Source organism: Vulpes vulpes, chromosome 15 (genome assembly GCF_048418805.1).
Source record: "Vulpes vulpes isolate BD-2025 chromosome 15, VulVul3, whole genome shotgun sequence".
Lineage (NCBI taxonomy): Eukaryota > Metazoa > Chordata > Mammalia > Carnivora > Canidae > Vulpes > Vulpes vulpes.
The window spans coordinates 3,843,709-3,871,516 of NC_132794.1; the positions used below are offsets into that span (position 1 = coordinate 3,843,709).

General features: G+C 56.2%; 1 protein-coding gene across 2 annotated transcripts in view; it reads left to right on the forward strand.

Moving 5' to 3' along the window:
• The first annotated feature begins 244 nt into the window (after positions 1-244).
• The window catches only part of PRDM15 (PR/SET domain 15), a 65,530-nt gene continuing 37,966 nt past the window's right edge, over positions 245-27,808 (forward strand). The window contains exons 1-5 of one of the 2 annotated variants that reach the window (XM_072739959.1): positions 245-327; positions 20,183-20,228; positions 20,944-21,037; positions 22,842-22,995; positions 24,964-25,216. In XM_072739959.1, coding sequence (XP_072596060.1) covers positions 20,192-20,228; positions 20,944-21,037; positions 22,842-22,995; positions 24,964-25,216 — 538 coding nt within the window. In that variant the 5' untranslated portion in view covers positions 245-327; positions 20,183-20,191. The remainder of the gene's footprint in view (positions 328-20,182; positions 20,229-20,943; positions 21,038-22,841; positions 22,996-24,963; positions 25,217-27,808) is intronic. The other variant, XM_072739958.1, reaches the window with a different exon arrangement.

A 27,808-nucleotide genomic window follows, 5' to 3' on the forward strand; every position in this document is an offset into this window, starting at 1 on the left:
CTCATTCCCCGTCCACACCGCCTGCGACCTCGCTTGCTGTTGCGAGTCCACGCCGCCCGCGCCCCGCCGTTCCCGTCCACGCCGCCCGCTCCCGGGTCCACAGCACCCGCCCTCCCGCTCCCCGTCCACACCGCCCGCGACCTTGCTTGCTGCTGCGGGTCCGCGCCGCCCGCTCCGCCCGCTCCGCCCGCGCCGGCGCCTCTCCCGCGGACTACAACTCCCAGCATGCCCCGCCGCCGCCCCCCGGCTTCCGGTGCTGCGCAGTTTCCGGAGCGGATCGCAACCCGGAGTCCGGATCCGAGCCCGCTCTGCACATTCCACAGGCAGGTAAAGCCCGGGGCCCCGCGCCCGCCGCCGCCCCCGCGCGCCGCCCCCGCCCCGCCCGGCCCGCGCCCGCGCCCCGCGCCCGGCCCCGCGCCCCGCGCCCGGCCCCGCCCGCCCGCCGCCCGCCCCGGTCCAGCCGCCATGCCGCCTGTTCTTTGTTACATTCGCCGGCTGCGGGCTCCGTGGGCGATCGGAGTCAAAACCCGGCTGGATTTCCCGGAGCCGCTCCGGGATCGCCCTGCGCGCCGCCGCCCCGCGCCCCGCGCCCCGCGCTCCGGGCCCGCCGCCTCCGGCCGCCGCCGCCGCCGCCCCCGCCCCGCCCCGCCCCGCCCGGGGCCGCGCTCGCCCGGGGGTGCGGCGCGGGGCTCCCCCGCCCCCGCCCCCGGCCCCGGCCCCGGCCCCGGCCCCGGCCCGCGGTCCCCGCCCCCGGCCGCCCTCGCCCTCGCCCCCGCCCGGCGGGATGTCAGCGGCGCGGGGCGTCCGAGGCTCCCCCTGCGCCCGCGTCTGCAGACCCGCGGGGGGGGGGGCGGGGACAGGTGACACGGGGCGCGCAGGTGGAGGTGCTCGCCGGGTGCGCGGCGGGGTCGCCGTGCGGACACCCCCGGAGCGCCCTGCACGCGCCCACCCTGCGGAAGCCCCCGGCCCGGGGCTCCCGGACCTCCCGGACCTCCCGGACCTCCCCGACCTCCCCGCCCCGCCCCGGGGCGCTGCCAGCGGAGGGGCAGGTGGGACCTCGCGTGCACGCGGCCCCTCGGTGCACGCACGGCTGCCGGCGCGCCACCCCGTCTGCATAAGCCACTTTCCTAAAAATCCAGATTCACTGGAGACGTCCGGAGAAGCCGGGGCGGTTCCAGGTCGTATTGCCCAGGATGAAAGCGTGGAGCAGCCGCTGGCCCTGAGATAGCCTCAAAGGGCAGCGGGGGGACAGCTGCCCCCCCCCGCAGCCCCCCCGCTCCCCCCAGTGATACTTTGTGTCAGATCTGTAGGGTTTCCCATTGTCCACGTTTTCCCAGCTCCACGGGGCTCCTCTGCATTTCCCTGACATCACCAGCCTTTATGGCCAGTGGTTCAGCCGGAGACCTATAGTTTGGGGTTTGGAAGGGAGAAGCCAGCCACATTTCTCCTTTACGGAGTTTCCCCCCTGGTGACATCTCCGACTCCTACTTTTGCAAAAAGGAGAAAAAGTTCCCGATACTACAAGGTTGTGTCTTGTTGTGGAAGCACAAAGGAAGGTGATTTTTTTTTTTTTTTTTACCCCCTAGAAGGTACATATATTAACCACAAGAAAAAAAAATTAACCCCCAGTGACAAGGCTGGGTCATCAGAGTTGGGAAAGATCTCTGTTTGCCTCCGCGAGTACCTCCCTCGTTATTATTCTTTTGATATCGTTATCTGGGGAGAAAGCCAAGGAAGAGAACGCGCCTCCCATTTCGCAGACTTTAGGGGAGATTTAAGGTACGTTTCTGGTCCACGTGATTTCAGAGGGCAGGTTTGTCAAGCAACGACTGACACGGTCTCCTTTGCACGTGCGTGACGGGTGGGTGGTGGCTGCCCAGCTCACCTCAAGCACTTCAGGGGTGTGTGTTTTCCTCCCTTTGGCCATTCATCCGGCAAATATTTATTCAGTGTGGACCTATCATGTGCTGTGCGCTGCACGGAACGAGAGAGAAGACCCTGCCTCTTGGACCTAATGATGTTCTGGAGGGAGGGTGGCAGGGCAGGAGTGGGGGGGACGTTAACAAGAAACAGTAGAATTCAGTTAGGGGGACAGAGCCGGGGACCTCTGGGCTGAGACCAGCGCAGGGGTGAGTCTGTCACAGGCAGAGGAGCAGCAAGTGCAAAGGCCCTGGGGCAAAAGAAGCTTTGCATACCCAAGGATGAGAAAGGGAGTGTGACCCAGTGGGGAGGGTGCAGGAGGGCAGCACACACTGTCCGTGGTTCCCGAGTTTATCCTGAGCGCCACTGGGTGCCACAGGGGGCTTTGGGCAGGGGTGGGACACGACCCTGTGGTTGCCACATGGGGAATCCAAGCCTGACAAGATTCCATTACACACAGGGTGGAGGCAAGAGGACAAAGTGTATATCCCCAGAGCCGGGAGGCCCTGCTACCAGTTTGGTTGGGAAATGTGCAGTGGGGGACAGCAGGTGCAGGTGACAGGTGTGTGCGGACTGGGGAGGCGGGAGTGGTGACCGGGGGGAGTCAGGACCCTGCAGGCAGCAGCATCTTCAGACTGCCTCCCCGCTGCTGGGGTGGGAGAGACCCCTGCTGGGGGCCTGGCGTCTGGGTCCTCGCCTTCCCTATGCACTCCGATCCGAGGAAGGGTCCAGCAGAGAGCAACCCCCATCTCCAGGCTTGGGGTGGGCGGTGGCCCTGGGGTGCAGAACCTCAGAATGCCCGCAGATAGGTGGGTTTCGGGGGGAGTGGCTTCTCTGCAGGTAGGAGACCTCAGGCTTAGCCCGGACAGGCGGGGTGGGGACCCGTGGGTGGTCACGGGGGTCGCTGATTAGTGGCCGCAGGAGAGGCTGCTGATCGATCTCGTCACTCGTCTGCAGAACGAGGCTTCCCGCGCTCACGCTCACGTTCAGAGGAACGAACAGGAAGAGGCTGGAGGTCTGCTGACAGGTGAAGCGCCCGGAGAGGCCTCCCGCCCCAGCCAGCGCGGCTTCTGTGCTAGGTGGCCCTTGATCGAGCCGTGCGCTGGCGTTTTGTTGGGATCAGTGGGGTTCCAATTATCGCAGCGCTAACTCAACCCGGAAGGAATTCTCACGCGCTCTGGTCACAGAAAATCAAGACTAATTTGATTTATGGGCGTACATGGACGCGCGTCTTTGCAGGGTGGGCAGTAGAGTCATTTCGGGCACGAACACGGAGCAGAGGGTTTAGGGTGTCCGCAGGGAGGGGGCTGGAGATCCCAGGCAGAGACGCGCCCCGAATTTCCTGACCGTGGAGGGGGAGCTCGCTCCTCTGCCTTGCGAACAGATGGCACCAGATATCACACTGCTGTGCTCGATTCCAATAGACGTGTTTAGAAGAGTGACCTAACGGTTTTATTTTAAGAAGCCAATATTTATAATATGCTGGAAATTACGTCCCTCGCAGCTGTTAAGACTAAGGACGAGCAGTCTGAGCTGTCGGCCCCAGTGCAGGGAATGTCAGCCTGGAGCCAGGCATCAGGTGGGGTCAGGCCCGAGGGCCGCACTGGGGACACGGGGATGGGAGGTGACTGTGGGCGCAGGTGCCACGTCCAGAGGGAGAGAGGACCCCGGGCAGCCTGGGTCACCCCTCCCCCGGGGGTGGCTTTGGACAGGAGAGAAGCTGGGAAGGAGCCCCCAGAGAGACCCGGGGGTGGGGCAGAGGGCCTCCTGCAGAGTGCCACCTGGTGCCTAGTGCTGATGGAGGGCTGGCTCCACGGGCTGGGAGGTGACATGGGAGGTGACAGTGCTTGGGTGGAGCCCCGGGGCCCATCCTCCCAGGCAAGAGGGAGCAGGAGGTGAGGAAGCCAGTTCTTTTGCAATAGAAAGAACCGGGGATCTAGAACCATGGGGGAGGTGACGTTAAGGAAAACATTCCTGTTTGCTTTAACGCATGGGCTTGGGCTGAGGCTGACGTGAACATTCCCAGGCTAGAGGTGTGTACTGAGGAGGCTGCGGGTGGCACCCGACCCCCCAGGGGAAAGTGGGCGTGGCCTGCCCATGTGGGGCAGGGCAGGAGTGCACTGCCCAGGAGGGGCCACTTAGATGAGGTCCTAAGGACTGGGTAGGACTTTGACAGATGCAGGGAGGGCATTTCCAGAACAGGAAACCAGGAGAAGGGGCCACGGAGGCAGGAAACTGGCCGTGGATGATGTGGGGCGCAGAGGAGCCCTTGGAGGGGTGCCGGGGGGCAGTTCGGGGTCACAGCGCGGGCCCGGCTGAGGCCTCTCATCCTAATAAAATCCACAGAAACCCAACTCTGGGCCCTCCCCCGAGCCTTCCCGAGCCTGCAGGCTTGCAGTTCCACAGACTCACATACAACTGAAACTTGGCGCTCTCCGAGATGACGCCCTTCTTTGCCGGGTCTGTGCCGCATGTCGCTGGCTCCACTGGGCTTGTTCTCGGTCTTGGGCATGATCGGTGTCTCCAGCTCAGACCTGCGAGCCTTGATGGGTTGCCAGTATCAGCAGAACCCCGGTACCAAACGGCCTTCTGCCCTTGGTGCCGCGGGAGGCAAACTCTTTGAGAGTCGGGGTGTCCTTAAGTCACGCTCCATGCGAGGATAATGCTCGAGATGCTGTGGCGGGGCTGTCACTTCCCATGCTCCGGGGAGGGGAACCCGAACCTTAGAGAAGGAGCCATCCGTGTGGTTCACCTTTTGTAAGTTTGAGGACGAATGTGCCAAGTAGTTGCATAGGAAGTTTGCCTTTGATTGTGACCACAAACGTAGGTGTGACTTTGGCACCACGTAGGCCCAGGGGGTGACGGGACCCTGGCTCCAGCGGCCTCTTCTGTCCTGTTAGTTGATCCTGTGTTCTCGGTCTCTGCTCGTCCCTTGGGGTCCCTCCCCCCCCAGCACCCCTGACTTCCCTGGACTGCGTTCTGGCCACGGAGCTCTCCCTGTTTCTGCTGAGAACGTGTGAGGGTCTTCCCGTCACCGGAGCTCTCAAGGGGGCCCAGTTTGAAAGTGTCCCGCAAGGCCCATTATTAAGAAGCAGGCCTCACCCTCCCCTGTATAAATGTGTGTGTGCAGAAAGACAGCGGTCAGGTGGGGCTCTCACCGGCACGAGGAAGTCCATACGACCTCGGTTTGCGCCATTTTCAGGGTGGCAGGCTGCAGACCACTGTCCCCCATCATCACTCAGCAACCCTCTTAAAGTACCAGACGTGAAACATCAGAGGTACGGAAGTGATCTTTGGTGAAACAAAGGGGTTCAGGAAGAGAAAGCAGGAGAAACTCTAAAAGAAGTAACACAAGAAAATCTGCAGGTGGGAGGGGGGCCCCAGCAGTGCTCAACCCCGAAGCAGGTTGAAGCAGGTCGAGGACGTGTGAGGACACAGAGGGAGACAGAAGATCTGAAAGCTTCTGGAGGCAGGGAGTCCCAGACAGAGGCTCGCCAGCGAGGATGGTGACGGCCCTCCCCTGCAATGCTAGACACTGGGGGGGACTGTGGCGTCCTGCCTTCTCGGTCTGGGTGAACATGACCGTGTGCCCTGCAAACCATTCAGAGACTCCAATAAAGACGTCTGCAAACACAGCAAGTCTTCTCCAAAGACGTGCCTCTGTGCACCCCTCCGAGGAAACCATAGGGCACTGGGCCCCCTGATTGAGAGTGGACCCAGGATGGAGGCCAGGGCACTCAGGAGTCAGGAGTCTGGGCGCCTAGGTCAGGCCTCCAGGGCAGGCTCGGGAGGGCCGTGGGGCAGACAGACCATGAGGAGGAGCGGTTACGGGATGTGGGAAGAGGTAGCCGTGGGCACGTCACCCTAACACTGCCACATCCGCCACCAACAGCGTCTGCACATGCACACACGACAGAGACGCAGACACAGACAGTACAACACGATCTACTCTCCAACACGCACAAGGCCTGCACCGACAACAACGTAAGACCGCCGTGAAACAAGTCCACAAAATCTGCAAACCCAAGCTCTCCGCAAACATCCCACGACAAGAGCTGCACATAAACAGCAACAGGACCTACGAAACAACGCACGCAGCAGAATCTACGCACACACCAAGTCGACACGAAACGATACACAAAGGTCGACTAACCAGACGAGACCTACACGAAACAACCCACACCTCCGCGAAGGTTGTTCACTGCGCCAGGGCCACACACAACCAACGTGACCTACCCTATGCAACATCACACAACGAAATCTAATATACACAGCCAGCAACAAAGTATGTGCAGGAAATAAGCACTAATAAGAAAAAATAAATCATTACCCTTTAACAGGTCTTACTAGAAATGTATCAATAATAAATTTGATCGAGCAAGCAGGCCGTAGTGTTTTCAGAGTCATGATATCGGATCTGCTGATTGAACCAAATCTACGTTGGGGGAAGCCGGGCAGGGGGAGACAGTGGGCAAGTTGTCTATTCGTCTCTATTCATCACAAGCATGAAGGGTGCAGCCCCCAGAGGGGAGCCACCGGGGGGGTCCCAGTGGGAGCCTGTGCTCACCAGTCGTGGAAGCAGAAAGATGCAGACTAGAGAGAGGCCCCCGGGGAGGCCAGATAGGAAACCAGGGAGGTAGAGGGGCTGCCTTTTGGCTTTCACGGTGCGTGTCTGGTTTGTGGCTATTCACTTTTATTTTTTTAAAGATTTCTTTATTTATTCAAGAGAGAGCGAGCAGGGGCAGGAGGGCAGAGGGAGGGAGAGGATCTCTAGCAGACTCCCCGCCGAGCACGGAGCCCAGTGCAGGGCTCAGTCCCAACACCCTGAGATCATGACCTGAGCCCAGGTCAAGAGTCGGACGCCCAGCTGACGGCACCACCCAGGTGCCCCTGTAGCTGTTCCCTCTAATTAGAGAGGAAATGACCTGAGATGAAAAAGAGAAAGAAGAGGGAGTAAGAGGTCCTGCTGCTCTGTCATCCAAGGGCCCTGCCCGGAGAGGTGGCTTGAGCTGGGGGCTGGGGCCAGTTTCCTTCCCGAAGGTCATGTGGGTATGTGCTGCGTCCCCCAGGGGCCCTCCTGCCCCCCGGGCCCTGGGTCTGGAAACGTACCTGTCGGGGAGCTGAGGCCGTCCCTAAGTTAGGAAGCTGCTGACCTGGTCATGTGTGCCCGCGGCAGAGGCCCGTGTTCTGTGTCCATCCCACTTAGACCCGGCTTCCCGTGTCTGCTTCCACGAGCATCTATCAGCCTGCAGAGTCTGGAGCGAGAACCAGCGGGGTGGATGAAGTGCCTCTCGGAAGCTAGTCTCCAGGCCGTGGGATGGTCCCCACGTGGTCACTGAGGCCCAGGCCGGGCGCAGCCGCCTGTCACGCTCAAACTCCGTGCTCATGGTGCTCTCAGTGCTCAGGGAGAGGGGGTGTGGCATTGCACGGCAGCCTGGGGCTTTATAAACAGTGCTCGGGTGCACACACGCCGCGCGGAAGCCCACGGAGAGGAAGTAACTAATACGGGGGTGTCTAACATCCAGAACAGGGCGGAGCCAGACTCGCACCCGGGTGCCCTGCAGCAGGACCAGGCCCTTGCCTTGCCCTGATGCACTCAGTCTGTGCCCTGGGCTGAGGTTCTCCAGCATGTGAAACAGCGTGTGCACGAGTGTCCTCGTCCAAGTAAGTTCAAGCACAGCTGCATCAAAAACACATTCCAGGAGATTTTTTTTTTTTAAATTGCAGGACTTCTCAGGGCCTTTTTACTGTGCCATTGTGAATCAGGACCTCAGGATGGGAATCTCACAAATTCTGCTCTGTCCACCTGCTACTTTACTTCCCTGGGGTCCCGCCCAGACCATCTTTTCAGGAACTTTTCTAGCAGCACACGTTTGTCAAGATAGCTCTCATCTGTTTGCTCTTTCCTTCTCATGATTTTTTTTTCTCATAATGCTTTTAATATTTTCACGGCACGTGTAGCAAGTGTAGGAAATGTAGGAAAATGTCCTTGCTCAAAAAAAAAAGTCCCTGAGCCTCCAGACCAGGGCTGAGCGCTTGATACGGCTGATCTGAGTGAGGAAAGCGTATACGTATGAAAAAAATTCATTAATTTTTTTTGTATCATATTGAAATGATAATATTTGGGATATATTAACTGAAGCGTAACCAAAATTTACATGCGTGAATTCCAGCAAGATTTCATGTAGACGGAGGTGGGATTGTTCTAGAATTTATGTAGAGAGTAAAGGAACAAGTATGGCTTAAACCATTTTGAAGAAGAATAAAGTAAAGGGAAGTGCTCCCCCGAGTTGGAAGATTTATTCCAAAACTATGGTAATTAAGACGGTATTGAGTGCTCTCCACCGTGAGTGGGGCTGGCCGGGGGATGGGGGACGGATCCCCGCCAAGAGAACCCAGATGCAGGGCGAGCTGGTTTGGGGGCAGACGCACAAAAGCAGCTCGGTGATGCTGACACAGTTGCTCATCTGTAGGCAGGGATGAACCTTGACCTCACGTCTTACACAAACATTAACTCAAACGGGAAATACACGTCAATGTACAAGACTCTCCTATGAAACCTAGGAGGACACTTGGGGAGTTAGGGCTTGGCGCACCGGTCACGGGACAGGACACCGAAAGCATAATCCGTAGAGGGGAAAATCCGTGGGTGGGACTTGATCAAATTAAAAACCTTCGTTCTGCAGAGACCTCACTGGGAAGACTGGAAAGCAGCGCCGAAGGGAGGGAGAAAATGCTTGTGAGCCACGTTTCCGATGAAGGATCGGGATACACAGGGAACTTCAGAACACACTGGGGGAAAAAAAAAAGACAAATCTGAGGAAATGGGCAGAGGACACGAGGGACACTCTACTGGTGAGGATTTGCAAACCAGCACACGAAAAGGTGTCCGATATTGTTAGCCATTAGGGAAGTGCAAGGCGAAACCCTGGTGAGGTGCCCGTGTCCATCTGTGAGAGGGGCTGGAATCAAACCCGGTGACAACCCCAGATGCCGGCAAGGACGTGGAGGCGTGGGCCTCTCCTATGCCGTGACAACTCCTTAGCATGCACTTAGTAGGTGACCCGGGCGGACCCCTTGCACTTGGGGGGCATACATCCCAGAGAAGTGACAGCTACGTCCACGGGAAACCCGTGCACGCTTGTTCATTGCAGCTTTATGTGTAAAAGCCCCAAGTGAGGGAAAGCCCAGGGGTCCCTCGGTGAGTGAATGGTTCAGCCGGCTGCATAGCGCTCACACTGCGGAGCATCACTCGGCGGTGCAAAGGGCTGCCCTGGATCCGTGGGACAACCTGAAGGGACCCCAGGGGCATCTTGCTGAGTGACACGGAAGCCCATCTCCGAAGATCCCATCGCGTACGATTCCATCTATGCGACATCTTTGAAACGAGAGCATTACAGGGACGGAGACCGGATGCGTGGTTGCCGGGAGGGGGGGCGGTTAGGAGTGGGGGGTCGGGAGGGGGTGTGACCGCAGAGGGGCCCACAGCGGCCAGGTCTTCTCCGAGTGGGACATTCCTCCTGCATCTTGACCGTGGAGGTGGCTGCACAGATCTGCCCCTGTGATAGAAGGACATCGAGCGACGCACACACACACTCGCCAAGGTCACCTTCCTGGTGTTGATAGCGCGCCGAGGGCTCCCAGGAATTGTGATGTTATCCACGGTTACGTAAGATCCAGCCGTCGGGGAAAACTGAGTGAAGGGTGACTGGGGCCTCTCTATGCTCTTTCGGCAATTTCCTGCGATTCTATAATTATTTCAAAATGTAGCACAAACAGCTCCCAGCATATTGCGTGTGCGGCTCACCCTAGACTTGTGCTGCTGAGGTGGATCTCGTACATCGTCCCAGCCAGTCACAGACCCCCAGGACACCGTCATCTCGCTCCCGAGCCCGTCCCCCTGTCACATCGATGGTCCCGGGAGGGGCAGGGAAGGCCCAGCCAGGCCAGCAGGCGAGAGATAATCTTAATTTCACACTTACGTCAACGGCCTCCGCTGCAAACGCCTCTCTCTTTGAGTTATTTTTGGCCGCCTGTGTTTTAAGATTGTGATGTGTTCATTGTGCAATGTTTCAACACGGGTTGCTTTTTCTGAACCAGTGCTTTTGGAGGTCACATTAAGAGATCATCTTTTTCCACCTCATATTCACCGGGATGGCGGCTATAAAAGCAAAGGAACGAAACAACGGGTGTTGGGAGGATGGGGAGCAGCTGGAAGCCTCGTGCACCGTCGTGGGGGAGGGGCCCCTCAGAACGTGGAACGTGGCACCACGCGATCTGGCAATTCCAGCTCTCGGTCTGCACCCAGAGAAGTGGAAGCAGGGACTTGCAGAGACACTTGCACATCCACGTTCACAGCAGGATCGGTCACAATAGCCAAGCGGTGGGGCCAACGCAAGTGTCCATCAGTGGGTGGACGGCCTGTCTGCGCCGTCCGAGGGAGGAGTGTTCAGGCTTGAAGAGGAAGGGCCTCTTGGCCTGTGGAGGAACCTCGCGGACACCGTGCTTAGTGACATGGGCCAGACAGACGCCCAAGGACAAATGCAGTAGGATCCCCCCGTCTGAGGGACCTACGGTAGTCAAAGTCACACGAAATAATCTTTATAAAAAACATCCACACCTTTTGTCGAGGTCATACAGAGGCTCTGCTTGGGTTTCTTTTTCTTTTTTTTTGTTTTTTAATTTATTTTTTTAAGTAGGCTCCATGTCCAGAGAGGAGCCCAGTGCTTGGAGATATGTGTGTGTGTGTATGTGTGTGTATATATATATATTTTTTTAAGGTTTATGTATTTATTCAGAGAGACACAGAGAGAGGCAGACACACAGGCAGAGGGAGAAGCAGGCTCCACGCAGGGAGCCTGATGTGGGACTCGATCCCAGGACCTGCGGATCACACCCTGGGCCGAAGGCAGATGCTCAACCCCTGAGCCCACCCAGGCGCCTCATCTGCTTGGATTTCTTTCCCGTTCCCAGGCCCCTTTACACCGACGTGTCTTCCTGAGGATGTTTGAATTGTGCGCTCTGTGCTGGAACACAAGGGCTGCTTCTTTCCTCTCCAGGTCGCAGCTGGACTCACGGCAGGTTGTAGAAGGCCCCGAAGGCTGGTGTTCTGTAGAACCATGCTGTGTTTCGATAGAACACGCCTGCGAAGCTCAGAACCGTCCCACTGAGGTTTCTGGGCCTTCTGAGCTGAGGGTGGTGGTGGGACGTCTTCCCCGCATCTCAGAGTTCTGGCTGATAAACACCGTAGCTGTGGAAATGAACCCTGGTCCCCTCACCACCTGCACAAGGCGGCCAGGCTCGGGGGTGGTGGGTGACCCACGGGCCATCATCGGAGACACGCGCATGGCTCGGCGCTTTCCGACAGCCGTGCCAAGGCCCCATACAGACTGTGACCTTAGGATTGACCCCAGTGGGGCACAGCTGCCCAGTAAGCGCAGCGGAACCGGTGCACCTTCCTTAGACCTTTCCCCCTTTGTACCCAGAGGGAGTGTGTAGGCTTTCCCTGGGGGGGTGGAAGCACCGTCCCGGGAAGTGGAGGGCGAGCATGAAAGCAAGGCCGGGCCCAAGCTGCTACCCCTGGAGGGCGGAGGGCACACGGGACAAGGACCTCCCTGGGGCGGGTGCCGAGCCCGAGTCCTGGTGCTGGAGCCTTGCCCGGAGCAGGTGCTCTGTAAATACTGGGGAAGTGAGATAAGCACGTACAGTCTCTTGATTGGAATGTAAGGAATCTCTCGCAGGTCTCACCGCTAATCTACGCAAACTTCTGGACCTCCTGGCCTAAGTTTTACAAACGAAGCCTTTGAACCAGCTTTCTAGCCAACTCTTAATTACCCGGAGGTACCGAGGAGTCCAGTGAAAAGATACCCAAGCTTACGGTCTGTGGAGCGTGGCGTACAAAGGGCGTAGGAATTTGAAAAGGGAGTGAGTAGAGAGATCAAGATCGAGCTTCCGTTGGAAATCTAGTAAAAAAGAAAAACCCAGACGTCGTCTGTGATTGATGACAGCTTGAGATCGCCGTTTAATAGGCAGGGTCAACCTCATTTTGGGATTTCGGGAGGGAGACTGGTTGACGGGGAGGAAGGTGTCTGGAGGGTGAGTCTGGGCTCTGTCTTGAAAGAGAAGGACTTATGTGGGGTGAGTGGCTCCCGGGGAAGCAGGACGGGGTGGTGGGGGGGCAGAGAAGCAAAGTGCGGGAGGCAGGCCGGACCCCAGGAGGGGACCTCTGCCCATGACTAGGGGTCAGCAGGGGGAGTGCAGGGACGTACATGGAGACGTGGCCAGCTCTGTTAGGAGATGTCACCCCCCCCCACCCCCTGCACGCCTGGCCCTTGCCGGGCCCAGCAAGGCTGACGGCTCTTGCCCTGTAGGCCCTGTGGGGTCACGAGATAAATAACACGCGGAAGTGATTACAGTGGTCAAAAGCGTGGTCAAGGAAAATTGCAGGGTGCTTTTAGAAAGTGTTCCAAGGCCTTAATTTGGGCAGGTGGACCAGGAAACCCCTCCCCAGAGATGTGCCAATTAAGCCAAGATGTGAAGAACGAGTAGGTGTTAGCCAGCGGCAGAGCCGAGGGAGGTTCCAGGCAGAGGGAACCGCGTGAGGGTGGCCCGGAGGCAGGAGGGTGCTTGGTGTTTCTGGGAACGAAAAGGAGGCCACTGTGGCCCGAGAGGCTCAGTGAGGGGCAGGTGGGCAGAAGAGGCCGGTGGGCTGGAGTTTTCTTCCCCGGGGGCGGTGGGAAGCCAGTCGGCTTTCTGGCTGGCAGCTACTACGGTTGGGTTCCGGTTTCCAGAAGCAGCCCCCTTGGCAGTGTGGGAAATGGGGTGGCCGGCCAGCGGGGAGCAGGAAGGCCAGAGGCCCCAGCAGCCATCTGGGAGGGGGAGGGGGGGTGTGGTCAGGGGAGGTGCTGGAGGCCATGGGGAGGGACCCCGGGGCAGGACGAGCCCAGGTCTCTGACACCCACGTTCCAAGATGTGGGAGACACAGGAGGGCCCCGTGGGGCAGGGAAGCCGGGAAAGGTCAGGTGCTCATTTCTTGCACATTCAGTGGTTCGTGGCCTCCAGGCGAAGGTGTGGGACTCCGTGGGGCATTACCTGCAGCGCAGGTGCATCTCAGAGGCACGTGGGTGTGGCTGCTGGGGGAATGTCCCCTGGGGAGTGCTGACAAGGGATGGGGGCTGTGCCCCACGGGAGCCGGGACTAGGGTGGGGTGGAGGACGGATCCCCCTGGGAGGGCGACTGGGGGACGGGGACAAGAGTGGACAGTGGTCGGCCGTGTCCCGGGCAACCAGTCAGGTGAGGCACAGAAAAGGACACGCGTCCAAAGCCAGCCGGGTAGAAGGACTCGCAAGCAGATGGATGAACAGACACGGGACAAGTGTGTGTTGGCACCGTGTACACGTAATTTTATTGTAGAAGAGTTGGAGACTGGCGCCCCGTCCCCGGGCCGATGTGCCCCGTGTGTCCCCGTCCGGGAGCCCCCGCTGGCTGTGCGCGGAAGCCAGCCCTGGCCACAGCCCTGAGTTCCTGTGTCCGCATCCCCTCGCCTCCTTAAACGAGCTCAGGCGCCCAGCTTTGGGATTTCCCGCTGCACAGCGACGGCCACGCACACTCGGCTTCCACCCCCGCCCTGGGCTCACAGTCACTTCGGGTCTGTCGATCTGTCCTCCATGTCTTTTCTTTTTTTTTTCTTTTTTTTCCATGTCTTTTCTTTAATTGAAGTTTGAGATTGTCATAGATTCCCTGCAGTCATTAGAAAGACTGCCACGTGATCTCCCGTGCCCTCTGCCTGGGTCCCCGGGGCTGGTGACACCGTGCAGAGCTCCAGCGTGAGGTCACACCCAGGATGCTGACGGCGACACAGTGCAGGTGCGGGCCCCACCACCCCCACGGGGGTCCCTCCTGCTGCCCGCCCCCTCACAGCCTCACCTACCGTCCTACCCGAACCCCCACCAGCCACGACTCTAGTCCCCCCTCTCTGAATTGTCGCTTCAGGGAGGTTACATAAATGGGGTCAGCTTATGCGCGTGACCTTTTGGGATTGGCGTCCTTCCCTCAGCACCGTCCTGGAGAATCCCCCAGCGCCCGTCGTGTGTGTATCACCAGTTCGCTCCTTCTCATTGCAGATAAGTCTTCCGGGCTGCGGGTCGACCCCAGACGGTTGGGTCACCCGTTGGGGGGCCTCAGGGTTTGTTTCCAGTCTGGGCTGTCGTGAACAAGGCTGCTGTGAACAGTTGTGCTCAGGCTTTTGGGGGGATGGCCGTTTTCTCTGGGCTAAGTGCCCACGAGCGCGGTGGCCGGGTCAGAGGCCAAGTGCGTGTTGGTTTCATCAGAAACTGCCACACGGTCTCCGCTCCCGCCAGCCACACACGAGTGCTCATACTGCGCCACGCCGGCAGGTGTGTGCCAGCAGGTGTGTGCCCGCATCTCAGTGATGTGCTGTGACCGCATTTCCCTGGCGGCAAATGGGGTCGGGCACCTTTTCCTGTGCTCATTTGTCATTTATATATGTTCACCGGAGAAATGCCCATCGTGTCTTCCGCCCATGTACTGATTGGATAAATTTGTATGTGACTGTTGAGTTCTGAGAGTCCTTTGCACCTTCCGGGTGTGGATGTGCGGTTTGCAGAGATGCCTCCCGGCCTGTAGCTGGTCTTCTTCCCCTCGTCACAGTGTCCTCTGTTGAGCAAAATTTTAAATTTTGATATAGTCTAATTAGTTCTCTGTTTGTAGACTGCACTTTTGGTGACAAGTCTAAAAATTGCCTACCCTAGATCTCAACCATTGTCTCTTATATTTTTCTTAAAAAAAAAAAAAAAGTTGCTATATGCTGTCTTGAGTCTAGGATCCATTATGAGTTAATTTCTGTATGAGATGTGACATCACGGTTCATTACGGCCCCTTTCCCTCGTCCACTTGCCCCAACACCGCTTGCCGAGAGGCCGTCTCTCTGCCCTTCCTTCGTGAGTTGCTCTATGTATGCATCCGCTGAAAACCAGTTGAGCGTATTTGTTTGGGTCTGTTTCTCGGTTTCCGTTGACCTGTGGGTCTGTCCCTCCATCACCAGCAGCATCTTTACTGTGGCTTAGGCTGAGGCTTGAAATGGGGTAGACTGGGTCCTCACGGGAGTCTTCTTTTCCAAGGCTGATTTTCACAGCCCACATCGGTGGGGCCTGCCTGTGAGCTCCCACAGAGAACATTCGTCTGGGATCGCCCTCGTCCCCATGGCCCCCCAGCTGACACGCAGGTAGTCCCTGTTTGATCCCAGCTGATAAAGGTGGTTTCATGATAAATGTGGTTTCATGATAAATGTGGTTTCCCGATGCAGTTGGGTGGTCTCCCAGTGACCCCAGCCGTGGTTCGCTGGTTCCCTGTAGCAGAGACCATATGTGTGCTGGAGAGATGTGCGGGTCGGCAGCCGTGCTCAGACCTGGGGGTTCTTGAGCACAGAGTGCCAGGACCCATCCCAGGGAGTCTCTGCTTCAGCAGGTCTGGGGAGGGGCCCGAGAACCTGGCATTTCTGATTGATTCTCAGGAGCTGCTGGTGGTGGTCCAGGGACCCCACTTTGAGAACCACTGGCATAAATGTTCCCAGATGGGTGGTTAAAATGGCCAGCTCTCACACCTACTGTCTTTTTTGCTTATTTTCCCTAAAATGCTACCTGTAATCTCCCATCCTGGGATTTGTTACGCACCATGAACGTCTGGAGACAGGGCTTCCCTCCTGAGCGCGAAGGGGATTTTGCAAAGGGCACGGAGGTCCAGGTGCCCCCTCCCTTCAGGCCTGACCCGCTCGCTGTCCAGGGTGGCTGTGATCTGTTTCCTGGGCTGCAGAGAACCATTGTGGAGCCCGTGTTTCAGGGATCGGAGGCTTCTAATAAGGAATGTTCTTTCCCGGGACTGACATTTCGGTATACCGACAGCGCTGGTGGTAAAAAGGCCTGAGCCTCCCGCTGTTTCCTGCTGTTCTCATATTCTTTCCGTGGCCACAGTGAAAACCAAGTCGCCTGTGTTTCCTGCCCCAGCTGTGTGCTTGGAGGAGCCGCTTCTTTGGGGGCCACTCCAGGGGCAGGAGACTCAGATTCACGCCCCCCACCCCTTGCCGAGGGGTGCAGAGCAGAGGCAGGTGCTGCCAGGAAAGAGGCAGCCCCCAGGGCTCGGCGGGCCTCAAGAATACTTGAGGCTGTTGACCTTGTCTGCACAGTCCCATGCTCGCAGGTGCTATAGGGACCCCACACTCTGTCTGCCCCGAGCCTGCAGCTCTGGGCAGCCTCTTCAGAGCCTGCTCTTGCCTTGGCAGGACCCTCATCATTGGGAGGCAGTGCCGGCAGGTGGAAGGGTTCGTGCCGGCAGGTAGATGGTTCTCAGGCTCCTCGGGGCACTTCAGCAACTCATGAAAGCAGGTTTCCACATGTTCCTTCTGCCTCTTTGCCCCTCTTCGCCTTCTGCTCGGGGACCTGCTCCTGTCCCCATCCCAGATTGGCCCCTGACCACACCCCTGGTACCCATCTGCCAGGAAGCCTTAAGTTAAACCACAGCTCAACTCACAGCCACATGAGATACCTTTTAACTTAAGTAGATGTTCCAGAAAAATAGTGGGCTGTGTTTAGAAAAGTAAACACCCTGGTTATTGATCTTTAATACTTTTTTTTCTTTTTTTTTGAAGGAGATGTGGGGAAGGCAGAGAGAGAGAGGGAGAGAGAGAAACTTAGCAGGCTTCTCGCCTGATGCAGGGCTTGGTCCCAGGACCCTGAGGTCATGACCTGAGCTGAAATCAAGAGTAGGATGCCTAACTGACGGAGCCACCAGATGCCCCGGTCCTTGGCACTTTTTTTTAAAATTTTATTCATTCATTCATTCATTCATTCATTCTTTCATTCATGAGAGACACACAGAGAGAGGCAGAGACACAGGCAGAGGGAGATGCAGGCCCCATGCAGGGAGCCCGATGCGGGACTCAATCGCAGGACTCCGGGATCACGCCCTGGGCCGAAGGCAGGTGCCAAACCGCTGAGCCACCCAGGATCTCTCCTTGGCACTTTCAAGGCAGATTGGAAATCCCATCTCTCTGCCTTGTCTCCTCGTTGCTAAATCAAGTCTTCCACAGTGTAGTCTGTGACTCTCTCTTCTCTGCTCACATAAACGTGTTCGGGGAATCTGAGTTTTCATTTGGACTCTGCATTGTCTGCTTTTCATTCTTCAGGCTGCTGCTGGGGATGGAATGGGGACAGAGGCCTTGTGAAATCAGCATTCAGGAGGTAGCCAACCTGCATACTTTCCCAAAAAAGAACCTAGCAATATAGAGGGGCTCCGACGAGAGGTGGGGTGCAGGAAGGCTGTGCCAGGTCGGCTTCCTTGGGCGATAGAGCAAGTGAGAGAGAGGAGGAATTATTATTTTTAGTGCAGGCTGGGTGTATGGTACTTTATACTTTATGTTCCCCCTAAAACTATATGAAGTGAGCATTAAAAAAAAAACACCCTATTTTAATTCCACTATGGTTAACATACAGTGTTATGATAGTTTTAGGTGTGCAATGTGGTGATTCAGCGCTTCACACATCGCCCGGTGCTCATCGTGGCAGGTGTACCTCTTACTCCCCATCACCTGTCTCACCCATCCTCCCGCCCACATCCCCTCTGGTGACCGCAGTGTGTTCTCTGTACTTAGGAATCTGCGTTTTGGTTTGTCTCTTTTTTTTTTCTTTGCTTGTTTCTTAAATTCCACATATGGATGAAATCATGTGGTATTTGTTTTTCTCTGACTTATCTCACTTAGCATTATACCCTGTAGACCCGTCCATGTTGTGGCAAATGGCAAGATTTCATTCTTTCTATGGCATTAGTAATATTCCATTGTGTGTCTGTATATACACATATAATATATGTTTACATACAGGTGCATACGTGTGTGTATATATACATATATGTGTATATGCATACGTATATATACATATATGTCACATCTTCTTTATCCATTCATCAAGTTTTTATGTAAAGATGTTTATTTATTTATTCATGAGAGACATAGAGAGGCAGAGGCAGAGGGAGAAGCAGGCTCCATGCAGGGAGCCTGATGCGGGACTTGATCCCAGGACCCCGGGATCACGACCTGAGCCGAAGGCAGGCGCTCAACCACTGAACCACCCAGGCATCCCCATATCAGTTGATGGACACTTAGGCTGTTCCCACATCTTGGCTATCGTAGATAATGCTGTAAACAGAGTGTATGCATTCCCTTGAATTAGTATTTTCATATTCTTTGGGTAAATAGTAATGGAATTACTGGATCATAGGGTAGCTCTATTCTTAACTTTTTGAGGAACCTCCATACCTTTTCCACAGTGGCTGCCCCAGCTTGCATTCCCACCAACAGCACACGAGGGTTCCCCCTTCTCCACATTCTTGCCAACACCTGTTGTTTCTTGTATTGTTGTGTTTGGCCATCCCGACAGGTGAGGGGTGATTTCCTGGTTGATGATAAGTGATGATGAACAGATATCTTCACACGTGTCTGTTGGCCGTCTGGATACCCTCTTTAGAGAAATGTCTGTTCACGTCTTCTGCCCATTTTTTAGTTGGATTATCTGGTTTTTTGGATGTTGAGTTGTAGTAGCAGTTCTTTTCAATGACTCTTTATCGGGTATGTCATTTACAAATATCTTCTCCCATTCAGTAAGTTGTCTTTTTGTTTTGTTGATTGTTTTCCTTTACTGTGCAGAAGCTTCCCGATAGTTCATTTTTGCTTTTATTTTCTTTGCTTTAGGAGACATTCCTAGAAACATGTTGCTATGGCCGATGTCAGAGAAATTACTGCCTGTGCTCTCCTCTAGGATTTCTATGGTTTCAGGTCTTACTTTTAGGTCTTTAATCCATTTTGAGTTTATTTTGTGTTTGGTGTAAGAAAGTGGTCCAGTTTCATTCTTCTGCAGATGGCTGATCAGTGTTGCCAACACTATTTGTCTTTTTCCTGTTGCATATTCTTGCCTCATTTGTTGAAGATAAATTGACCGTATAATCATGTATTTATTTCTGGGATCTCTATCCTTTTCCACTGATCTGTGTGTCTGTTTTTGTGCCAGTACCATACTGTTTTGATCACTCCAGCTTTGTAGTGTATCTTGAAATCTGGGATTGTGATGTCTCCAGTTTTACCTTTTTTCTAGGTTGCGTTGTCAATTTGGGGTGTTTTGTGGTTCCATGCACATTTTAGGATTGTTTGTTTTAGTTCTGTGAAAAATGCTGTTGGTGCTTTGATAGGGATCACATTAAGTGTGTAGAATGCTTTGGGTGGTATAGACACTTGAACGATACTTGTTATTCAGATCCATGAGCATGGGATGTCTTTCCATTTGTTTGCAGCATCTTCAGTTTCTTTCACCAGAGTTTTCTGGTGTTCAGAGTATAGGTCTTTGAATTAGGTGAGCATTTTTATTTCCATTTTATAGGTCAAAGAATCAGCGCCCCAGAATTAACATGTCCAGGTCACCCCTTAAATAAGTGTGGGGGGTTCTAACCTCACAGGATCAGTCGAAAACAGAAGTGACTGATCTGATAGTGTTTTATGTGGCGAGCACTCGGCTCCACGATGCCGTGAGTTGCTCTGGTTCCCAGGAGACATGGGTGTGCACTGGGTGTCAGACACAAGGTAGCAGCTGAAAGAAGATAGAGGTTGTACTAGACATGATTGCCCTGGAGAGGAGTTCACAGTCCAGTGACAGAGGAAAGAGAACCGGAAGTCACAGTAGGAAACCGACTTTTAAACACGGTGATGTGTTTATTTTACAAATGGAACCCAGTGACTAATATAGAAAGATGAAAGTCTGAGCTCATAAAGACTTTCTAATCTAGCGGGCATTCAAATCATTTCTTTTTTTTTTTTTTTTTTAAGATGACTTACTTATTCATGAGAGACACGCACAGAGAGAGGCAGAGACACAGGCAGAGGGAGAAGCAGGCTCCATGCAGGGAGCCCAATGCAGGACTCGATCCCAGGACCCCGGGGTCACGCCCTGGGCCAAAGAGCAACGCTCAGCCACTGAGCCACCCAGGTGCTCCTCAAATCACTTGCTTTTAATAAAAAACGACATTTTTTAGGTGAGAAAACGTCTCAGCGCCCCCAGCCTCATCACAATAAAGGGGAGGCCCCTGCACGACGCCTTTAAAACCCCACGTAAGGTCCTTCGAGGAGCCTTTCACAGGAATCGTCCTTACAGATTGCTCTGGCAAAAAAGCTCGTCACTAACAACAGGCCCTTGTTTCCTGGCAGGTGTCAGAAATGGCCGAAGACGGGAGCGAGGAGATCATGTTCATTTGTAAGTAGCCCCTGGCCTGTCCTTGAGCACAGATGGCCGCGCCACTTACTGTCCCAGCAAAGCCACATCCACGTTTTGTTTTTATATCACAGAAAAGCTGTTTCTTTTTAAATTTAAATGACTTTGCTTGCTTTAAGAAACAAATTTAAAATACACAGTGGCTGGAGGGGAGGTGAGTGGGGGGGGACGGGGTACCCGGGTGACGGGCATTGAGGAGGGGCACCTGATGGGATGAGCGCTGGGCGTCACACTGTATGTTGGCAAATTGAATTTAACGTTAAAAATAAAAAGAAACAAGTTTATTGCGCGAGAAATGCGCTGCCAGAGTGTGGTGTTAAAAGGATCATCTTTCTCAGAACTCTGAGCAAAGGGGACTTTGCAGGGGGTGGCACTTGATTCAGAAAAGTATGCCAGGGGTTTAAAAAGAGATTTATGGTGTGTTAGATTTATGGTAAACAGGTTAAATAGGTGAATTTCCATTTATTCTCGTTCCTTGGGAAGATCTAGTTCTTTGTCCCCACAGAGTAACCACATACGTTGAAATGTGCCATCAGGCAAGATCTTTTCCTTGGGGGCCACATCCTGTGTTTGCACCGTTGTTATATTTGTGGGGGGGCACCGTCGATCACCCCCGTCGGGCAGGGAGCCTGCGGTGTCCTTGGGGGGCCCCCCTCCCAGCACTGTGTCCCCTCTGATGCTCTCGTGTCTGTTGCAGGGTGCGAGGACTGCAGCCAGTACCACGACTCTGAATGTCCTGAGCTGGGCCCTGTGGTCATGGTCAAAGACTCCTTTGTGTTAAGCAGGGCGCGGTGAGTGGCTGCCTTGAGCTGTTTGTTTATAGTCCTTCCTGTCCGACAGAGTTGAGCTCTACTCCTTTTCGGGTTCCCCGGGTCCGGTTTCGACATGGGGGCTCCCCCTGCAAGCCCAGGCAGTTCTCAGACACCGGCAGGGCTCAGCTCCGACCCTGTCTGCCCGGAGACGGCATCGGACCCCACGTGCAGGGCCCAGTCACCCGAGCCCGCTCTGCACCCCCCTCCCAATGCCGGCCGCACGCCCCTGGCTCCCACATGAGCCTCTGCCCCACGCCACAGATTGGAGCTCCTCGGCCTCCTGCTTCCACGTTGCTGGAGCGGCTCACAGAACCCCGGGCAGCGCTTAGTAACCAGCCTGCTAAAGGATGTGATCGATGATGTATATGAACGAACAGCCAGATGGAGAGACGTGAAGGGGGTGGGGGTCCCAGGAAAGGACGGGGAGCTCCCCTGCCCTCCCCTGCACCCACCCCCCGCCCCTACAAGCTCACCGACCTAGAAGCTCCCTACCGAGTCCTTTTGGGTTTCACGGAGCCTTCATTACACAGGCAGGACTGACTGAGTCATGGGCCACTGGGTGACCCAGCCTCCAGCCCCTCTCCCACCCTGGAGGTTGGGGTGAAGGCGGGACCGGAAGCTCCAATCCTGCACCCACGTGGCCGGCCCTCCGGGCACAGCACCCGCCCTGGGGTAGGGGGCCAGAAGTCACCATTAGTGACCAGACACCTATTTCCCTTTTATGGCTCTGAAGTGTTTTCAGGAACTGTGGGTGGAGCACTTAGGTCTGAGAAGTGTCTTTGGCCATCTGAATGACCAAATGTATATTTCTTAGAAATCATGATGTCACAGGAGGAAACCGCAAAAGGAGAAGGCGGGGCTTGGTGCCTGCCTGCCCTCAGGTTCCAGAGGGCATCTGTCATTTCCATCCCACTGTGAATGGAGTAGCCAGCCACCGGCATGAGCCAACACACGTTTCGAAGGCTTCGGAGCGAATGTCTTGCTCTAGTTCAGAGTCCCTCGGGGCCAAGCTGGCCGAGACACAGCAGGGCAGCCGTGAAGAGCCGGCGGGCCAAGGCTGCAAGTTGGCTCATTCAGTTTTCCCGGCAGCCCGGATCTGGGCCTGACAGATGCCCACTGTGGGCAAAGGTGGGACCCAGGGTGGTGAGTGCAGGGAGCAGGCAGAGCCATCACGGCTTCCAAGGAAGCGCTGGCTTGTCCCCAGCCTTAGCTCATGTCGGGGTCCTAGCTCACAGGCCTTCCTCCTCCAGTGCCCTGTCCTTGACACTCTCATAGTTTAGGTAAAAGCGTCCTCTGCTGGCCCATTCAGCCTGCCTGGAAACCCTGTTCCACTCCTGGGAATGCCGCGGCACTTTCTCCTTTCTCGTGGTGCTTTGCCCGTGGTGCCTCATCGTGGAGCTCCCCACCTCTCCCCAGGCTGTGTGGCTCCGGGGACCAGAGCTCGGTCCCATGCATCTCTGCTGTCGCAGCCCACCCCTGATGGCGAAGTGGTGGTTGGTCCCCTGGGTGGGGATTTCAAACACAGCCTTTAGTCAATGGCCCTTTCCTCCTTGTGTGCTCTGGGTGAGTCCTGTGAAGTCCCTGGGGCCAGTCCAGAGCTGGGTGCACACTTGCCACTGGGCCCTCACCACCTCTGTCCCCAGTAGGAAGCTCTTGGTCACCCCCGAGGATGGCATTGCAGCAAGAATGAGCTTTGGGGCCTTCTTAACCAACTGTCCCTGCCATGGGGGGCTGTCCTCGGCCGGCAGTGCTCAGAGCTGAGGGCCTCCTATTCCATTACTAGGTCATCCCTCCCTTCCAACCTGGAGATCAGGAGACTGGAAGACGGGGCCGAAGGAGTGTTTGCCGTGACTCAGCTCGTCAAGAGAACACAGTTTGGTCCATTTGAGTCAAGGAGGGTTGCCAAATGGGAGAAGGAATCTGCGTTTCCACTGAAGGTAAAGGCAGGGCCCGTGGGGGCTCGGGGATGGGTGAGGCCTGCTACCCGGGCAAGGGGAGCCACGCGTTCAGCTGACCGATCTGTGACTTCAGCCGCTTCAGAGACCCTAGTCCCGCTTTCTTCCAAGCCTCTGGTTCGTGTTTGATTTTAGTTTGTTTTTGTATCACAAAAGCGTTAAAGTTAAGCAAGCAATTTGCACTTTGCAACGTTGCCAACCACCGAAGACAGCGTGTGGCAAATGTGTGCAAGACCACAGCGCCGCCTTTACTTCCCTCACGGCCTGGGCTGGGTACAGCCTCTGGGGGCCGCTGCCTGCACCTCCTGGGGCCGTGTAGGCACAGCCGCTCTCACACCAGAGCCAGGCGATGGGTACTCACAAAGTGCTTTCAAAAGGAAGGGGTTTCCTTTAAGCAGTGAAGAGACACCAGTGCAAAGTTTATCAGCTCTAGGAAAGCACATTGGACTGAGAAAAGACAAATTTTGTGTGAAATTGAGCTTAACAGGATGGATGTAAGTTGCAGGAAGGCTTTGAGTTCTCGAAGGAAGACGTATGGAAGCGTCGTGAGGCCAGGAGACTCCGGTTCTGTCCCTGTCCCGAGCATGTGCCCGGGCCAGATACGCCTCCAGAAACGTCTGTGAATGAACAGTGAGGACCAGGGCGCTGGTCCTGCTGCAGTGACCCACAGAGAGAGTTTTTCCTAGCAGCCCTAGGCAGAGACCCGCGTGTTCCAGGACAGACATGAAATGGGTAGCTTCGGGCAGTTCTTGGAAAAGTTGAGCTCACAGGGCAGACTTCAGCAAAATGGGGAGGAAGGAAAGCTATTTGATTTGTTTGCAAACAAAAGAAATGAAAGAAAAAAATTTTTTAACATTTTGTTTATTCATGAGAGACACAGAAAGAGACATAGGCAGAGGCAGGAGCAGGGTCCCTGTGGGGAGCTCAATGTGGGACTCGAACCCAGGACCCTGGGGTCACGACCTGAGCTGAAGGCAGACGCTCAACTGCTGAGCCATCCAGGCGTCCCAGGAAAGTCTGTTTTATGTGAAGGAATAAAGAAGCCTGAAGCCAAGCCCCGCAAAGGCTATTGGCTGCCATCCTTCGCAGGACCCAGGGCCCTTGAATGCACGTGGTTGCTGTGGGTACGTGGTTGGGACGAGGCCCCTTGGGAAGAGTCCTTTGTGCCCATTTTGGCTTCCTTCAGTGACTCGGTTCTTGAGGTCTGACACCAACTTGTTCTCAGTGCCCTCAGCATTGAGCGCCCATGTGCCCTGGGGGGTGGGGGGCTCTCTGCCCACCGTGGTGAGGCAGAGGCTCCCGGGAGCACAGCCCACACCAGCTGCCATCAAGCGCTCCCGCCTCAGAGGGGGCCTCTGGCTCGTCGGCGTGGGGAGCCCGTGCAGGAAAAGCTGAGAGAGCCCCAGACCCCCCTCTACTCATGTGGTTACCCCAACCCCAGAATGTTGACATTCCTCGCTGCTGCCATCGATTAAGCAGCAGCGCAGTGTTACAGGCAAGGGCGCAGCCTCTGAGGGCTGGCTGGACTCAGCAGACACACCTGTGAGAGTGGGGAAGAGCGCGGGTGTCCTGGTGCCCACCCAGACCACGCGGCAGACCTTAGGCAGCCTCCTTCCCAGCTGGGCCATGCACTGCATCCAGGTGTTGGGTGACACCTGCACCAGGAGTAGAACTCAGGTGTCACTGGGCCCACTTGGAACCTGATGAGTGCTTGAGTGTCCACCCTCTGTACCTGGACCATGGTTAGACCTAAGACTTCTCCGTTCCTACCTGGGCTGTGCACAGAACTCAGGTCCCCCGATGAGCCCTGAATCAGGTTCTGTGTGGAGCCTGATCTGGCCTCTGGTGCAGCCCGGTGTGGGCTGGTTGGCGCCCCCTCCCCACGCTGACCTGCAGACGTCAGGTAACCAGCTCCTTCCCTGGCCCCTTGGTGGCCATGCCCACCCTCAGGTGTTCCAGAAGGATGGGCACCCCGTGTGCTTCGACACCTCCAATGAGGACGACTGCAACTGGATGATGCTTGTGCGGCCAGCGGTGGGGCCTGAGCACCAGAACCTGACGGCCTACCAGCACGGCAATGACGTGTACTTCACCACCTCGAGGGACATCCCCCCCGGCGCTGAGCTGCGCGTGTGGTACGCGGCCTTCTACGCCAAGAAGATGGACAAGCCCATGCTGAAGCAGGCCTGCCCTGGTGCCCATGGTACGTGCTGCCCCTGTGCCCGGTGTCCGGGGGGGACAATGCTGGCAGGCCGGTGTGGTGTGGGGAGGAGGGGCGGCTGCCCTTGACCCCCCGGGGTCGGGTCTGTCGTACTGCTAGTTAAATGTCTGGGCTCACCCCTGAGCCCGACACTGGCTGGTGGGAAGTGTCCCATGGGAACTCGGGTGCTAGGACACAGCAGGCTGATACTCAGCTCTGCCCGCAGGGCTTTCTACGCTATAATTCCTCTGCACCCACCATCCTGCAAGGTGGGGCGATTATCTCTGTTTTGGGGGCAGAGGAAATGGAGTGCAGAGAGGTTAGGGAGCCTGCCCTGAGTCACAGAGCAGGAGACGGAGGAGTCGGGATTCAACCTGGAATCTGGCTCCAGGCTGGGGCTCTCTACCCTGTGGCAGCCTCCTCTAGATTTGGGGTGTGCTCAAGGACGCATGTGTGTGCCTGTGTGTGTGTGCCTGTGTGTGTGTGCAGGTGTGCTCGTGTGTGTACCTGTGCTCACATGTGTGTGTGTGTGCCTATGTACGTGCTCAGGTGTGTGCAGATGTGTATGCATGTGTGTGCAAGTGCGTCTGCATCTATGCTCACGTGTGCATGTGAGGATGTGTGTATGCATGTGCTCAGGTGTGTATGCATGCATGTGTGCATCTGCTCACGTGTGCATGTGAGGATGTGTGTATGTATGTGCTCAGGTGTGTACAGGTGTGTATGCATGCGTGTGTGCATCTGTGCTCACGTGTGCATGTGAGGATGTGTGTATGTATGTGCTCAGGTGTGCTCAGGTGTGTATGCATGCGTGTGTGCATCTGTGCTCATGTGTGCATGTGAGGATGTGTGTATGTATGTGCTCAGGTGTGCTCAGGTGTGTATGCATGCGTGTGTGCATCTGTGCTCACGTGTGCATGTGAGGATGTGTGTATGTATGTGCTCAGGTGTGTACAGGTGTGTATGCATGCGTGTGTGCATCTGTGCTCACGTGTGCATGTGTGAGCACACATGTTCCAGGAAAGACCCAGTGAAGGTCATATGTGTGATTTGCCCAAATCTACCGTTCCCGTTGGAAAAGCACCCCCAGCTTTGTGTCCTGCCACCCCAGGGTGTGGGGCATCACCATGGGAAGGGGGCCCGTGGAGCTTAGATCCGTCCTGCCCCGTCCCCATCGTGAGTCCTTGCGCCTCAACCTGAGACCACATGAGGTCGTCGCCGCCGCCAGGCCTCGTCTTTGGCGTGCACAGTGGTTCATATCCTCGCCTGAGGCCGCCAGGGGCGGTCGCACCTGTTGTTGGCACAGTTACTTGCTCAGGGGGCATAGATAACCCTCTTTCTCTCGGACGCGCGCCCACGCTGCGGGATTCTGACAAGAAGATGGGTTTCCTTTTTAGTGTGAGCCCGATGTGATATAAAGCAGCTCTGGAAGGCTGCGGCCTGTCCCGTGTGGTTGCAGCTTTGTGGCCTGCCGCCCCGGGGAGCCCTCCCGGCCGTCCCTGTGCCGGTGATGTGAGAGGAGTCCAGGCGGCTGCCCGAACCAAGCAGACCTTCAGCAGGCTCGAGCCGCAGAAGGCTCTCCCAGCCGCGGAGCCTGAAGTCCAGGCTCTGGTGTTGGCAGGGCCGGTTCCTCCTAGAGGCCTCTCGCAGCTTCAGGTGCTGCCAGCAGCCCTTGACTTATAGGTGGCATCACCCTGATCCCTGGCCCTGCCCTCGTGTGGCTTTCTCGCTGCTGTGTCTCTGTGTTCTCTCTTATAGGGACACCAGTCACTGGATCAAGGGTCTGCCCTACACGTATGACCCCATCTTAAAGATATCTGCAAAGACTCTGTCCAAAGATGGCAGGCAGATGTGAATTTTGGGGGGATGCCTCTTGTATCCACTATGAGCTGGGGGGCTGAGAGGTGGAGTGTGAGCCACGAGGGTGCCCTCGGGGAATGTGGGCGGGGAGCCAGCTGGCCTCAAGGCCTGCCCCGTGGCTCTGCTGGCAGAGGAGCTTGCCACCTTTGCGGGGATACTCAGAGGGAGACCAGGAGCTTTGTGGGGTGAAGGGGACAGGAGGGATTTGGAGAGACCCACACCCGGAGTCTCCTAAGCCCATCCTTTAGGATTTGCTGAAAGCAGGTGCCTGGTCTGGCCCCAGGGAGGCAGTGGCGCGTCCTGCTGGGCCAGGCTTCACTTTTGAGCGTGGTGTGGCTGTGCTCACGGGAGCTGTGCAAGATCTCCTGGATCTTCCTGACTGGGCTTTGTCACGGGCAGGATCCCTTCGGGCCCTCCAGCTGATGCGCGTGTGCCCCCGGGACCGGCCAGACTGCACACTGGGGTCAGGGTAGGAGAGGCTGACCTCGTCAGCTGGGTCCTGCGCGGGGTCTCACGGCCCACGACACTCCAGGGCCACGTCGGAACAAGGTTGTTGTTCTGCTTGCTTTTGCCTACAGGAGAACTCGAACCTGAAGCTGAGTGTGAGAAGGTAGATTTTCATGAATTTAGCCTGGACTGTGTCGACCAGTACAGCCGCCTCCTTGTGTCCCCCCAGCCACCCTCCTGGGGAGTCCTGAGTTGGCTGTCATTCGTCCTGTGTGTGTTCCTTCCAAG